The sequence below is a fragment of the Symphalangus syndactylus genome, chromosome 19 (genome assembly GCF_028878055.3).
Source record: "Symphalangus syndactylus isolate Jambi chromosome 19, NHGRI_mSymSyn1-v2.1_pri, whole genome shotgun sequence".
NCBI lineage: Eukaryota > Metazoa > Chordata > Mammalia > Primates > Hylobatidae > Symphalangus > Symphalangus syndactylus.
In genome coordinates, this window is record NC_072434.2 from 18818552 (window position 1) to 18835221 (window position 16670).

General features: G+C 47.9%; 1 protein-coding gene across 1 annotated transcript; it reads left to right on the forward strand.

The window, feature by feature from the left end:
• Window positions 1-836: 836 nt before the first annotated feature.
• GOLT1A (golgi transport 1A) lies at window positions 837-16402 on the forward strand. The gene is made up of 5 exons (XM_055234149.2): window positions 837-1011; window positions 11455-11546; window positions 12631-12809; window positions 15206-15269; window positions 15968-16402. Exons 1-5 carry the CDS (start codon window positions 987-989, stop codon window positions 16004-16006), a joined length of 399 nt encoding a protein of 132 aa, XP_055090124.1. The 5' UTR covers window positions 837-986; the 3' UTR covers window positions 16007-16402.
• Window positions 16403-16670: the final 268 nt, after the last annotated feature.

Genomic DNA, 16670 nt, shown 5'->3' on the forward strand with positions numbered 1-16670 from the left:
TCCCCAAATGCTGGGATTACAAACATAATGCATTTTGCATGCCAAGCCTATTTGCATTTTTAAATGATGTATGTAGATTAGTCATATCATCTTTGAAATTTCTTTATTTCTGGACACAGAAGACATTGCAAAGTGGATGTTGGCTCTCCTGGCGTTGAGAACCACTGCTCTGCGATGGGAAAAAAGGATGTTAGGAACTACTGCCCCTCCTTTTGCAGGCCCGAAGGAGAAAAGGACGAATCCATGTCTACACAGCTGGTGGGTAGACTAGTACCAGGCCCCCTAAATTGTCCAGTCCTGCCCCAACCCCAAATTCAGGGCTTTGTCTTCCATAGTTCAACATCACAGTCAGTCCAAAGCTTGGACGCCTCTTGGGGAAAGGAGGTCGAAGACCGTCGTGTCTAACTTCCCCTATGGCGCTTTTGCCATTGATTTAACCAGATCTGGCTCTGCCATTAGGTCAGCAACAGGCTTTGTGCTCAGTCGCTCATCGCCTCCCAGCGCCTAGCATGTGTAATAGCAGAGAGCCAAAAGCTTGACTTTGAAGATAAATTTAGTACATTCCCAAAGGGATACACAGATGCTAACTCTTCCCATACCATCAAACCAAGCAAGAAACCTGACCACTCCCTAGATTCCAATGCTTCCACATACAATCTATGTTTCGCGGAGCAGACGAGAGCCGCAGAACAGCGGGCGGTGCGAGGAAAGGGTCAGGTGGGCGGTGCCTTCCCCGGGCGGGCGCGGCAGGTGGAGGGGCATTGCCCTACCGGAAAACGGGAGGGAGGAGGGAGCCGACGAGTAGAAGCACCTGCGTGGTGTGCGGGGGTGGAGCGGGGGCTGGAAGGAGAGTTAATGATTTGCCACGGGCTCATTTCGAAACTTAACCAAGGGTCAGCTTCCCGTGACCATGTACCAGCTGCGTCCTCTGGTCCACGCTCCACTTGCCCGCTTCCACCCGGAAGGCCCCCCAGGCTGAGTGCAGCATGATCTCCATCACCGAATGGCAGAGTGAGTGGGGGCAGTGGGGCTGCAATGGGCTATCCAGGCCAGGCTCCCTGCCGGCTGGCTCTCTCTCCCAGCTGGGCTCGCTGTCACCACAAGCGTGACCTACAAGCGTGACCTCTGGAGCCAGGGGCTGGGAGCTGCTGTGCTGGCACCCTGGGGCAGCAGGCAGGGCGGGGTGTGGCTCCCTACTCTCCAGCGGGTGGGAGTTGCTCAGGGCCCACAGGTAAACAGAGGCTGGTGCCCAGGGGACCTGGCAGGTTCCCCAGTCACACTGACCCCTTTCCCATCCCGGGTTCTTAGAACTGCGTTGCCACAAAGGTGGACTCAGGAGGCCTCTGCCCATTCAGACATCTTTCCCCACACCATCAAGGTCTCCTGTGGCCCTGGAGGCTTCTTATAAAAAACTAAACTCCACTCCCCTGACCAAACCACCATACCCTCACTCCTAAACATCCTTCCCCTTCTTTTGGGGGAAGAGGTAGGGAGGAGGTCTTGGAACAGGCCTGGGGCCCTGGGAAGAACTGTGGCTCTATGGGCTTCGTTTGGGTGAGTTACTTAGAGCCTCTGAGCCTTGGTTTTTCATCTGAGAACTGGTGACAACATTCTTTTGTTCACTCAACAGATTTGTCTCTGCTGTGTGCCAAGCACTGTGTTGTACATAGAATCCAACATTAAATGAAACTGACTCCCTGCTTACATTCTAGAGAGCGGAGACAGGTAATTAACAGAAAGAAGTATGTAGTGTATCAGAAGATGATAAGTCCTCCAGATGAAAATAAAACAAGAGGAGGCTATGGAGTTCGAGGTGGGAGGGGTCGCTATTTTATGTAGAGTGGTCAGGGAAGGCTCACTGAGAAGGTAAGCCTTTATTCAGATCTTTATTCAGAGATCTATAGGAAGTGAGGAAGCAAAGCCATGCAGCTCGCTGGAGGGGAAATGTTCAGGAAGCAGGGACAGGCAGTGCAAAGGCCCTGAGGCATTAGCATACTTGGTGTGTTTGAAGAACAAGGAGGCGGGTATACCTGGAGCAAAGTGAGGTGAGGGGAGAATCACAGGAGTTTAGGTCAGGGAGGTCACTGAGGGGTCAGGACACTGGAGACTTACAGACCATGGTAATGACCTTGGTTTTGTGCTGTGGTGTGATATGTTCTATGTTTAAAAGATCATTCTGGGTGCTGGGTTGAGAATAGACTGTGGAGGTATGAAGGCAGCAGCAGGGAAGCCAGTTCTTTTTTTTTTTTGAGACAGAGTCTTACTCTGTCACTCAGGTTGGAGTACAGTGGCATGATCTCTGCTCACTACAACCTCCACCTCTTGGGTTCAAGCGATTCTCCTGCCTCAGCCTCCCAAGTAGCTGGGGTTACAGGCACCCACCACCACACCTGGCTAAGTTTTGTATGTTTAGTAGAGATGGGGTTTCTCCACATTGACGAGGCTGCTCTCAGACTCCTGACCTCTCAAGTGATCCACCCGCCTTGGCCTCCCAAAGTGCTGGGATTACAGGTGTGAGCCACCTCGCCCAGCCAGGGAAGCCAGTCCTGAGTGTGTGAAGGTGGAGGAGACCAAGGTGTTAGCAGGGGATTAGTGGGGCGTGGTCCATGCTGGATCTGCCTTTAGGAAAGTGTTGAGGATTTGCCAATGGATTGGACGTAAGGTGTGAGAGAAAGAGGAGTCAAGAATGCCTTGTATATTTTTTAGCCGGTGCAATGGGAAAGGTTGAGTGGGGGAGGGGGGGAAGCAGGAATTAGGCTTTAGATGTGTTGAGTTTGTTTGTGCTGTTAGACATCTGGGTGAGTTGTCAGGCAGGTGGTTGGTTATGTGAGTCTGGAGTTCCAGGTAGAGGCCTGGGCTGGAGACAGAAATGTGGGAATAATCTGCATAAACATGGTTTTTAGGACTATGAGCATCCATGAGATCACCGAGGCAGGCACAGTTTCTCACCTCCCCACTATTGACATTTTGGGGCAGGATAATTCTTTGTTGTGGGGGCCTGTCCTGTACATCATAGGATATTAGCAGCATCTCTGGCCTCTATCCACTACATGCCAGTAGCACCCCCACTCCAAGTTGTGACAATAAAAAATGTCTTCAAACATTGCCAGATGTCCCCTGGGAAACAAATTTCCATCCCGCATCCCGCCTCCCCACCCACAATCCCCTCAGCCCAGTTGAGAACCACGGACCTGGCGAATAAAAATATATAGAGAGGTGCGTTGGGTCCTCAACCTAGTGGCACGCTGACACTTTGTTAAACCAATTAGCCTGCAAGTAATATACTCTTACCAAATATGATAAGCAAGTCCTGTGAGAGAGAGAAATGAGGGATTTAGGTCAGGGAACAGAGTGGACCAGCTTTCCCTGAGCAACTGACATTTCAGTTGAGACCTGAATGACGAGGATGCATTGTCAAGTAACAAGTGAGAGGCAGGGTGTTGCAGATCAGGAAACTGCATGTACGAAGGCCCTGAGTCAGGAGGGCTCATATGGAAGCCAGGGAGAACAGTGTGGTTGGAGCATGGCAGGCAATAGGGACAGTGGCAGGAGATGAGGTGGACAGGCAGGCCTGGGCCCCACCAGGTAAGGCCTTTGAGCCGTAGTGTGGATGAGAAGGCTCTGCTGCAGTCTAATCTCAGTGGGCAGCCGTGAAGGAGTCTAGGTAGTACGCTAACATGATCAGGTTGTATGGTTTGCAAGACCTTTGAGCACCGTGTGGAGAAGGACTGGGAGGGTGCAGGAATAAAGCAGGAGGCCAAATGGGGGCTGCTGCATACGTCCAGGAAAGAGATAATCGTGGCCAGGAATTAGGTGGTAAGAATGGAGAGAAATGGACAGCTTTCAATATGTATCTTGGAAGAAGAAAAGAAAACTTAGCTGTGGATTTCATGGTGGAGGGGTGGGCTTTTGCCTTAAGTGGTGGGGTGGGCGGTGGTGACATGTTTACTCATTTGAGGACAACCAAGGGAGGCACAAGTTGAAGAAGGGAAGATAAATAGGCCAGTTTGAGATTCAAGATTAGCCCAGTTCAAGATAGCTGAGAGAAAACCAGGCAGATATGCCAAGTAAGCAGCTAGATATGAGTTTCAAAGCCCAAAGAGAGGCATGGACTAGAAAGAGAGACATCAATGTCATCAGCATACAAGGGATGTTTAAAGACGTGAGAGGCTGGGTGTGGTGGCTCATGTCTGTAATCTCAGCAATTTGGGAGGCTAAAGTGGGAGGATCGCTTGAGGCCAGGAGTTCAAGACCAGCCTGGGCACACTGCAAAACCCCTGTCTCAACAATAAAAAAATTTAAACCAATTTAAAAAAATTAGCTGGGCATGGTGGCCAAGTGCCTGTAGTCCCAGCTACTCAGGAGGCTGAGGTAGAAGGATTCCTTGAGCCCAGGAGTTCAAGGCTGCAGTGAGCTATGATCGTGCCATTGCACTCCAGCCTAGGCAACAGAGCAAGATCCCAGCTTTAAGACAAAATTAAAAACAAAAATAAACACATGGGAATACATGTGGAAATAGAATAAGAAGAGAAGTGAGCTTGGACACAAGCTCTGTGCAATTCAAATCTCAAGAAGAAGAGAGAGAAGTAGGAGCTGGCAGAGGAGACAGAGAAAGGGGCAGTTAGAGCAGTAGGAAGAAAATCAAGAACGTGTTGTGCACAAACCAAGAGAAAAGCTGTTTCAACACGGGAGTGGTCAGCTCTAACAGATGATGGTTCACACCTGCCCATTGGATCTGGTAACATGGAGATCATTAATGGCCAAGGCAAGAGCATTGCCTGCGGAAGCGGACTGGACTGGGTTGGTTAAAGGCACTTTTTATTTTTTGTTTTGTTTTGTTTTTGTTTTTTGAGATGGAGTTTCACTCTTGTTGCCCAGGCTAGAGTGCAATGGCATGATCTTGGCTCACTGCAACCTCCACCTCCTGGGTTCAAGTGATTCTCCTGCCTCAGCCTCCCAAGTAGCTGGGATTACAGGTGCCCACCACCTCACCGGCTAATTTTTTGTATTTTTAGCAGAGACAGGGTTTCACCATGTTGGCCAGGCTGGTCTCGAACTCCTGACCTCAGGTGATCCACCCACCTCAGCGTCCCAAAGTGTTGGGATTATAGATGTAAGCCACCGTGCCCGCACAAAAGGCATTTTTTTGAGCTCGAGACTAGGTTCAAATCCTGCTTCTGCCAGCTGCTGTGTATCCCCGGGCAAATGACTTAAACTCTGTTTCAGGTTTGTTTGTGAAATGGTGCTATTAGTAGTACCTATGTCACAGGTAGTTAAGAAAATTAAATGTGAGGGGCCTGGAAGATACTGCCTTAAGAGTGAAGAAACATTATCAGCGATGGGGCAAATTGACATCATGCACCACCTACCAGGATGCAGTGAGAAAAATACAGCATCACATCTTGTGCTATTTCTGCCTAAGATGCATAACCTGAATCTAGTTGTGAGGAAACATCCAACAAACCCAAATGGAGAGATGGCTACAGAATAAGTGGCCTGAATCTTCAAAAGTGTCAAGGTCATGCCAAGGAAAGACCAAGGAGCTGTTCCAGACAGAAGAGTTTAAAGAGACATGATCATTAAATGCCACACAGAACGATGGACTGGATTCTTTTGCTATAAATGATGCTACTGGAGTAAGTGATGAAACTTGAGTGGAGTCTGAGAGTTAGAGGATAGTCACATATCAATGTTAATTTCCCAATTTTGATGGCTGTATGTTGGCTGTCTAGGAGACTTTTTTGTTTGCTTGTTTATTTTAATAGGTTTTTGGGGAACAGGTGGTTGGTTACATGAATAAGTTCTTTAGTGTGATTTCTGAGATTTTGATGCACCCATCACCCAAGCAGTATACACTGTACCCAGTGTGTAGTCTTTTATCCCTCAGCCCCCTCCTACCCTTTCCCATGAGTCCCCAAAGTCTATTGTATTATTCTTATACCTTTGCATCCTCATAGCTTAGCTCCCACTTGTGAGTGAAAACATATGATGTTTACTTTTCCATTCCTGAGTCACTTCAGTTAGAATAATGATCTCCAATTCCATCCAGGTTGCTGCGAATGCCATTATTTCATTCCTTTTTGTGGCTGAGTAGTGGTTCATGATATATATATATATATATATATATATATATATATATATATATATATATATATCACAATTTATATACTCATTGACTAATGGGCATTTGGGCTGGTTTCATATTTTTGCAATTCCAGACTGTGCTGCTAGAAACAGGCATGTGCAAGTATCTTTTCCGTATAATGATTTATTTTCCTCCGAGGAGATACCCAGCAGTGGGATTGCTGGATGAAATGGTGGTTCTACTTTTAGTTCTTTAAGGAATCTCCACACTGTTTTCCATAGTGGTTATTCTAGTTTACATTCCCACCAGCAGTGGAGAAGTGTTCACTGTTCACCACATCCACACCAACATTTATTTTGTTTGTTTGTTTTTTGATTATGGCCATTCTTGCAGGAGTAAGGTGGTATCACATTGTGGTTTTGATTTGCACTTCCCTGATCATTAGAGATGTTGGGCATTTTTTCATGTTTGTTGGCTGTTTGTGTATCTTCTTTTGAGAATTGTCTATTCATGTCCTTAGTGTTCAGGAGTTTTAAAAATCACACCAGAGCATTCAGGGGTGATGAGGTATGAGGTGGCAACTACTTTCAAACGGTTCAAGAAGAATATTCTCTGTACTGTACTTGCAAGTTTCCTGTACATTTGTGATTGCTTTAAGAAAAGGAAAAGGGGGAAAAAAGACAATGATGTTCTGAGACTGACTGCGCGCCTGAGGCCAGAAGGACTCATCTGCCTGCTCCATGAGATATTGTTTCCTTGGAGCTGTAGCTGATTTCTGGAGCAAGAAAGACATTGAACCCGGCTTTTCTTAAAGTGAGCTACAAAATGGGGAGTCGGGGAAGCCTGGCTTGTCTGTATCAGGTGGCCGTGGGCTCTTCTTGGCAGCAACTCGGGAGTTGCAGAGCAAGGAGCTAAGCAAGGGCACCAGTGCAGCCATCAGTGTACCTTGCCAGGGAGACCTAAAGCTGGCCTCCATTTCTAGGTGGCGCCTGGAGAGCCAGGCCTCCCTGAAGTTACCTTGGCCTCCCAGCTTTCTTCGGCTGGGTATAGGCGTGACAGCCCTGGCCGCCTCCAGCAGAGGGCGCGCTGCCCAATCTGTCTGGGTCACGGGGGACCGTGCCCGCAGGCACGCCTGTCACTCCTGGGGGCATCTGTATGACATCCCCACCCCTCCGCTCTTTCTGCCATGGTTGCTGCCTGAAAAGAACTTTAGGAGCAACCTCTGTCTGGGTAACTTGACTGAAATAGCTAAGCTACTCCAGAAGCAAGAGGCAAAGGCGGGTCTGAAGCTTGTATGTGAGAAACATAGTTTCTGACCCTTTTCTGTGGGGTTTTGTGTCCCACTGAGCACTGAGAGCACTAAGTGTGGCCCATAAAGAAGGCTGCCCCCATCACAGGAGAGTCCTGAAATTGCATCTGCCCTTAAAGAAGAGTGTAGAACAGGTGGAGGAGGGATAACTATGCCAGCCAGCAAATCACTGCTGCAGAAGAAGAAGGAATAAATAGGAGAATGGACGTCACGTGTGAATCTGAGAAACTTATGCTGTTTCTACAAAATGAGTATGAGGCTGTTCTTAAGTGTGTGCAGGATGAACATATAGAAAGTTCAACAAACGAAATGAAAACCCCACAAAGTGTGCACATCGTGTTTCCACACAAGTATACCTTCTGAGGGGGAGGAAAGGGTGTATAGTCAGAGCTGAAATCAATGACAGATGTTTTTATGGCAGGCATAAGCCAACAACAGATATTTTATAACAAGCATAAAAATCTAAAACACTTTTATCATTTGGGTTAAAGAAAGATGACTGTGGTCTTCCTCCACAATATTCTGACCCACACGAAATTATCTTGGTAATTCAGGTAGATGTAACTCTAGATTCTCAATGTGTTGTCTCTGAGGATGGAAATGTTGAAAAAACACAACCTTCATCACGACCCACGGGGGTGATATTCTGCTGAGCTGTCCCAGCTTCTAAGAGATTTAATTCAGGCCAGCAGGAGGAGGTAGAAGTAGGAAACAAGCCCAAATCAATCACAAGGCTTCTCAGGAACACAAGGAATCAGCTTTTAGTAGAAAATGGATTCTGGGCAGCTGGGTGATATGTTGAGAGAAATTATGTTACACTGGGTCCCAACAAAATCCAGCTGCTGCCAAAAGTGAGATCCAGTAAGACTGGCATGATACCAGACTATGAGTTGAGCAAGGTTTCAGTCTATAATTTGAATGCTAGATCTCATCACCGTATTTTTCTTTTTTCTTTCTTTCTTTTTTTTTTTTTTTTTTTGAGATGGAGTTTTGCTCTTGTTGCCCAGGCTGCAGTGCAGTGGTGTAATCTCGGCTCACTGCAACCTCCACCTCCCAGGTTCAAGTAATTCTCCTGCCTCAGCCTCCCACGTAGCTGGGACTAGAGACGCGTGCTAACATGCCCAGCTAATTTTTGTATTTTTAGCAGAGACGGGGTTTCACTATGTTGGCCAGGCTGGCCTTGAACTCCTGACTTCAAGTGATTCACCCACATCAGCCTCCCAAAGTGCTGGGATTACAGGTGTGAGCCACTGAGCACCTGGCTTCATCGCTGTATTTTTGATGATTCTTTTAAAGAAGCTCTTTGACCTTTTTTCTGTATTGGAATTGATCCTAATCCTCTTAAAATCTGCGTAGCAACAGATGATGGATTAACTACCCAGAAGATGATTCTGTTGTTTCATTTTCTTTCAGTTGTAAATATAACTCAGCCAGTAAATCTAGTCTCGACAATTTTGTTTACAGTTCTGCCTCTAAACACCAGAATAATTTTTCCCTCACTTTTAACAACTATCTGCAAAAGCATATTAATAATACCAATTTCATAGAGGTTATGAGAACTGATTCTAACCAGTCCAGTACAATTTTTGACGAGGGTATCAAGACCATGAAATGGGGAAAGACCATTTCAAGACCATGAAATGGGGAAAGAACAGTCTTTCCAACAGATAGTGCTGGGAAAACTGGATATCCATATGCAAAAGATGCAGGTGGATCCTTACCTTATACTATCTGCAAAAAGTAACTCAAAGCAGATCCAAGGCCTAAAAATAAGAGCTAAAACTATAAAACTCTTAGAATAAAACATAGGGGAAAGCATAACAACAATGGATTTGATAATGATTTCTAGGATATGACATGAAAAGCACAGACAACAAAAGAAAAAAGACATCAATCAGACTACATCAAAATTTTAAAACTTCAGTGCATCAAAGGACACAGTCAACAGACTGAAAGGTGACCTACAGAGTGAGAGAAAATATTTGCAAATCATATACTCGATAGTTAATATCCAAAATATATAAAGAACTCCTACAACTCAGCAACAAAAAGAACAACCTGTTTAAAAAATAGGCAAAGGACTTAACTAGACAATTCTCCAAAGAAGATATACACACAGCTAACAAGCACATGAAAAGATCATTAATCATTAATCATTAATCATTAGGGAAATGTAAGTCAAAACCACAGTGTATACTAACTTATACCCATTAGCATGGCTGCTATCAAAACAAAACAAAACAGATAAAGTATTGGCAAGATGTGGAGAAATTAGAACTCTTGTGTACTGTTGCTGGGAATGTTAAATGGTGCAGTCACAATGGAAAACAAAATGGCAATTCCTCAAAAAATTAAAAGTAGAATTACCATGTGATCCAGTATAATTCTGTAATTCCACTTTGTGGGGTATATACCTGAAAGGATCGGAAGCAGGGTCTTGAAGAGATATTTTCTTACACTCACATTTATGGTAACACTATTTATAATAGGTAAGAGATGGATGGAAGCCACCCAGATGTCCATCAACAGATGAATGGATCAACAAAATGTGGGATACAGATAGCAATGGACTATTATTCTGTCTTAAAAAGGAAGAAAATTCAGACACATGCTATAACATGAAGGAAACTTGAGAACCTTATGATAAGTAAAATAAGACAGTCACAAAAAGACAAATATTGTATGATTCCACTTATAGGAGGTTCCCAGAGTAGTCAAAAATTCATAGAGAAAGTAAAATGGTGGTTGTTGGAGGCTGGTGGGAGGGGAATGGGGAGCTACTGTTTAATGGGTGTAGACTTTCAGCTTTGCAAGATGAAGAATTCAGGAGATGCGCTTAATACCACTGAACTGTACATTTTAAAATGGTTAGATGGTAAGTTTCGTTTTATGTGCATGTTGCCACAATTTAAAATTTAAAAAGGTAACAATTTAAAAACAAAGCAACAGAATGAATTTTCGTTTATTGACTATCATAGTGGCAAAGATAAGTAAAATGAACAATTCTGAGTGATGGAGAGGGTTAAGGAAAAAAGGAACACTATATCCGGTTATTGTACAACTCGTCTTGAGGGGAGCGATCTGAAATATGTTTATCAAAGTGTCAAAAATGTAGTCCTTGACGAAACGAGGGGGACTTCATGTCCTGCACTTCTAGGCTACTCTTGCTGGCTTTGAGCGAACTCCTGCAGCTTCAAAGAATGCCCCGAGACACTTACAAACCTTGGGAATGGGGGCTCACTGTCAAACCTTGGGAATGGGGGCTCATTGTCAGTGTGGGTCCAGCCTCAGCAGAACTGCCCAAAGCCACTGGGTTGAAATGAGAGTTGGCCGAAGAGTGTGTGGCGGGCCCACAAGGTGCCTGCTGCAGGAGGGAGGGAGGACAATGGGAGCAGGTGCAGGCTTGGGTCTTGGGTATAGGTCCCAGCTGGGAAGAGGAATGCATTCCTAACTGATGACTTCTGTTTTCCCAATCCAGTGGGAAATGTCACCACATGAGAGTGGAGACAGGGCAATTCTGAGGAGAAAGGAGACAGTGTGGAGAGTTGCTCAGGCGGGCCTGCCTCTTGAGAAAGGACCAGGAGAGCTGGGTGGTTCTGAGGCTCTTTGGGGCTGGTGGTCCTGAGTTTTCAGCAGCTCCCTTCTGCGCAGTGTGGGCTGGGCTCCAGTGGTTCTCAGTTGCACAAGGCAGGAGCAGAGGAGGCAGATGCTATGTTCAGCCCTGATACTGATGTGGATAATGTGGCTTTTGAGGACAAGAGGAGGCTGAGAGTATAAAGTGGTCAGGGCAGCACCTGCTTCCGCACAGGGCTGCGGTGAGGACAGAATGCCACTGTGTACAGAAGTGACAGCACAGTTCCCAGGTGCCAGACAAAGCTTCATGCCATCCTACCTTCCCCTTCCCATCCCACCATCCCCTGAGAGCATGAAAGCTGAGATTCCCGGATGGAAGTGGAGTCACCCCCATAGGGGGCACCTCTCCTGTGGCAATGGGGGAAGTTTCAGGGTCCCCACCTGCTCCCCAAAGCCCTTTCCTCCACCACCTCCTTGCCCATTGCAGAGATTGGTGTGGGGATCACCGGTTTCGGCATCTTCTTCATCCTCTTTGGAACACTCCTGTACCTTGATTCCGTGCTCCTGGCCTTCGGAAACGTGAGTCCCCCAGCCCTGTGTCCCCACTCCCCTGCCCAAACCTTTCTGAAGTCTCTATTGCCAGGATAGTCCTGGCAATAAAGACTTAAAGTTTATTTAAGTCTTTAAATAAATCCCTTAAATAAATCCCAAGTTTATTCAGACCATGCCTATCCAGGGGTCAGACATCATCAAGCCTGGGCAGAGGAGGGCACAGAAAATGGACGCAGAGCCCGCTGGCACCAAGAATCTGAGGACCTGGATTCTCACACCGAGCTCTGGGCGAGACCCTGGGGGTTCTAAGAGGACTCAGACACTGTCCTTGCCATCTGAATCCCACTCTAGGACTAGAGATATAACATGACATACGTGGCTGGAGGAAGGCAGGGGCCGTGGTAAACACATCTAATATGAAACAAGCGGCTCAGTGGAAACAGGGCACACTGAATTGGAGAAGGGTGGAGAGGAATTTGGAAATGAAATGGGTGTGGAGGTGAATAAAGCACTTCCAGGGGGATTGGAACAGCAGGAGAAAAGGTGTGGGGAAGGAGCAGGGAAGCATGGGATATGCTGGAAGAAAACCAGAGAGTTCAATTTGACGAGAGCCTGGGCACTCTTAAGGGATTCATTAGGAGCCAAGCTGAAGACAGTGATAGGGCATCCAGGGGAGGGCCTGGAGGGTTATTCTGTAGGCAGTGGAGCCTCTGAAGGTTCTGTGTGACTTTCAGTATGGCTGCCTAACCTACTTAGGCCTCAATCTTCACTTCTTTGGAATAAAAATCCCGCCCAATTCCATCTTCCCCAGATGGTACGGTGAGAAACCAAGTCCCATATGAAAAAGTGCTTGGGCTCCAGGGAACTGGGTAGGCAACTAGAAACCATCAAACGTTTCTCATCTATCCCCCTGCCTCTGCGCAGTCCTGTTCCCAGCCAGCAATACTTATCAAGGCTCTGGGATTCTGCCACATTGCTGGATGGCCCTCGCTCAGATGGTCTTGAAGAGTTAGCACATACTGCCCCTGCCCGCCGCCTGGCTCCAGGCCTAAGCCCCCCACTCCTCAGGGGGCTGGTGGGTTTCCTTCATGCTCCCCTCCTTCCCCTACAGCTGCTGCTCCTGACGGGCCTCTCCCTCATCATTGGCTTGAGGAAGACCTTTTGGTTCTTCTTCCAACGGCACAAGCTCAAGGGAACCAGCTTCTTCCTGGGGGGTGTGGTTATCGTGCTCCTACGCTGGCCCCTCCTGGGCATGTTCCTGGAAACCTACGGATTCTTCAGCCTGTTTAAGTGAGTGCAAATCCCTGTAATCCTGGACAGATCCACCAAAGCATCTGAGTGGCTGAGATCACCCCAGCAGGGAGTGCAGAAGCTGGGACTTTATCCTGCAAGAGATGAGAACCGGACACTTTGGAAAGGCCCCTAAAGCAGGCTGAAGGGTACTCTGGAGGGATTAGCCCATCCATCAACAAATACTGATAGAGTGCCGACTGTGTTCCCAGCACTGTGCCCCCAGCACTGTGCCTGTGAGCAGGGAAGAGACACGAGGCCTGCCCTCAAATCTCAGTGATCCAGCCAGAGAGGAAGGGCAGTGAGCTAACATGTTCCAGTCACACTCATGATCATCATCTTATTTTATCACAACAACCCACTATAGGATTATCCTCTACTTCATAGATAAGGAAACCAACACTCAGAGAAGTTGTCCCCGGCTCGAAGTCTCAAACTAGTATGTGAAAAAGGTCGCCCTTGACCCAGGGGGCTCTGGCTTCTGACCCCTGTGTCATCCCCTGGCCGGGCCTGTGTCAGCCCTGGGCCTGGGAAAAGGCAGGGTGGAACTCAGCCATGATGTGTGGCCACTGCCAGGCCTGTAGGCACTTACAGGGGAGCCCAGGGTAGTGTCGTAGGGGAAGCAGGACTTGAGAGAAGCCTTGAGGGATGGGTAGGGTCTAAGAGAAGACTGGAGGGTACTGAAGGAAAAGGAAGGAAGGGGTCTCAGAGAGAGTGGGGGTGGGTGGGAAGGAAGACTTCATATGTCTACAGGGTAGTGTGGAGAGAATAGGGGTGGGATCAGGACAGTGGAGACTGGAAGAATGATGGCTTCTGCAATCATGGAAAGGAGTGGGGCTCAGGAATCCCTGGGTTCTCATAAGGAGCCCCCGTTTGCTGAATGCAGCCCTGAAACCCCCTGATTAGCCTGAATGGCCTAGGCCTCAGAGACTTCACGAAGTGTGGCTTTAAATTTTCTCATGCATACCTGCCATCTATTTATTCCATATTCAAATATGTCATTTTATGGCTGGGCACAGTGGCTCACACCTATAATCCCAGCACTTTGGGAGGTCGAGGCAGGCGGATCACTTGAGGTCAGGAGTTCAAGACCAGACTAGCCAACATGGTGAAACCCTGTTTCTACTAAAAATACAAAAAAAAAAAATGAGCCAGGCTTGGTGGCAAGTGCCTGTAATCCCAGCTACTAGGGAGGCTGAGACACAAGAATTGCTTAAACGCAGGGGGCGAAGGTTGCAGTGAGACAAGATCGCACCACTGCCTCCAGCCTGGGTGACAGACCGAGACTCTGTCTCAAAAAAAAAAAAAAAAAAAAAAAAAAAAAAAAAAAATATATATATATATATATATGTACCTATATGTCATTTTCAAACAGTCACTTATTCAAATTGTCAAATATATAATAAGCACCTACTGTATGCCAAATACAGGGCCAGGTGTGAGGATGTGGCGCACTGAATGAGGAAAAAGTTCCTAAGGAATTTACAGTTTAGTAGGGAAGACCCATAAATAAATTCTGACAACAGTTAGCATTTATGGAGGGCTTAGAAAGTGGAGTGGGACAGCAGCAAATTCGATAGTTCAAACTGAAAGTCAGCCTTGACAAAGACACTGTGCAGTAACACAGAAGGCAAACAAATTACAGCTATCAGGGACCTCAGAGTGCAGTGAAACCTTGGGAAATTGAGGCCCATGGTAAGGAATTGGCTCAGCCAGAATCCATATTTCAAATCTCCCTTCCCATCCACCACACACCAGGATCCCTTCCCATGCCAGCCTTGGCACCTCCAAGCCCTGTGAGGGGTCACGCATGTGTCTGCAGTCAGGCCTTGGCAGGGTATCTTTGATGACAGCAGGGTTGCCAAAGGCAGGAGTGGCTGTGTGCCTGGGGGAGCCAGGGCACCAGGGAGTGTAACGGTGAGCATGGCTTCCAACAGCCCCCCACGCCCAGGGCTCAGGACACCCGGGGCAGGTGGATCTCAGGAAGAGAAGAAAGCTTTAGGCCAGAAGAGTAATAATCATGACAGTAACAATAATAAAAATAAGCACTTCCTGAGCATTTCTTTGTACACAGCCTTATGACGTAGATACTGTTATTGTTAGCCACATTTTATGGCTGGAAATTGAGATTCAGAGAAGTTAAGGAATTTGCCCAAGTGTGTATATGGTGCCAGTAAGTGGTAGAGCCAAGATGTGAACCCAGGGAGTATGACCCTAGGGCCTTCATTCTTAATCATGTCACTCAACTGCCTCTTGGAACACAGGACTGCAGAACCAAGCCTGCCCCTGGTGCGCAGAAGCCAGAGCTTGAAGCTTTCGGTGGACCTCAGCCTCCTGCCCTCTATCCTCCCTTCCTGGGCCATCACTGACTCCTCCCTTCTCCCCTCTGCTCCTAGGGGCTTTTTCCCTGTCGCCTTCGGCTTCCTGGGCAATGTCTGCAACATCCCCTTCCTGGGTGCGGTAAGCAGATGATGCCTGCAGCCCTGCGGGCGTACCCTGGGGAGTGAGGGGGAGCACATGGAGGGGAGCTGGTAAAATTGCTGCCCCAGGGGCAGTGGCCTGTCCCCTGTCTCCTCTCAGACTCCCTAGCCCAGGTTTGGTGCTTTAGGCTCCTCTTCCCCCCGCACCTTCTCCATCTGACAAGAGCCCATGAGGAGAGGGGATCCAGATGCAGTTGTAGCTGAGTGTGGCTGTAGAGGAAGGTAGCTATGAATAGCTTCCTGTTTACAGCCACAGAAATGAAGACGCAGAGACTCTAGGTGACTCAGCCAGGACGTGCCTGAGATTTCTGGGGATCTGGCTAAGTGCAGGCCACAGGCATGGAGAGAATATATGACAGCCGATGACAACAGGAAAAGCTGTCCTGCAGGTGGCAGATTTTGTCCTCTCCTGGGGATAGGCACAGCCAGTGGTATCCAGCCCCTGCCCCTCCTCATCCCTTTCTCTGAAGCACCTGGCAGAATGTGAGCTCTCCGAGGAGCCCAGGGAGACCCTACAGCCAGCACCCCACCACAACCGCCAGCTGGACACAGCCCCTGCAGCCCCTCTCGTATCTGCGCCTGGCACAGCTCCTGGCTCTCAAGGCCAGCTCTGTAATAACTAGATATTGCATCTGCTCTCTACCTTTTGTCTGGAGTAATGATTCTTGACTCCCACAGCTGTTCCAGAGACTTCAAGGCACTAGCTCGATGGTCTGACAACAGAGATGAGCTCCTTGAACTTGGATCATTGGTTGAGGGGGCTAGAGGGAGAACGGGAACCACCCCCTCAGTCCCCCGCAGTGACTCACTCCCCAACATATCCGGACCTCCCCAAGTCCAGAAGGAAGGAATGGAGCTGAGCAACTGACGTCAAATCCCCAAGTCGACTCAAGAGGCTGCCAGGAAGCAGAGATGCAGACCCCAAGGAGACTGGGCTGAGGCTGGCATCACACCCTCACTCTATATTTATGGGAGGAAAAGTGAAGATTAAATTCCCAAGTTGTGCGTGTGTCTAAGGCTCAGAGTTGGCGTCTTTGGCCGGGCTCGGTGGCTCACACCTATAATCCCAGCACTTTGGGAGGCTGAGGTGGGCAGATCACCTGAGGTGAGAACTTCAAGACCAGCCTGGCCAACATGGTGAAACTCCATCTCTACTAAAAATACAAAAATTAGCCGGGCATGGTGGCAGGTGCCTGTAGTTCCAGCTACTCAAAAGGCTGAGGCAGGAGGATCGTTTGAACCCGGGAGGCGAAGGTTGAAGTGAGCTGAGATCGCACCACTGGATTCCAGCCTGGGCGACAAAGCCAGACTGTCTCAAAAAAAAAAAAAGTTAGTGTCTTCAGCCCATTAAGACCGCCTCCTGCTTCAGGGCAGGCCAAAG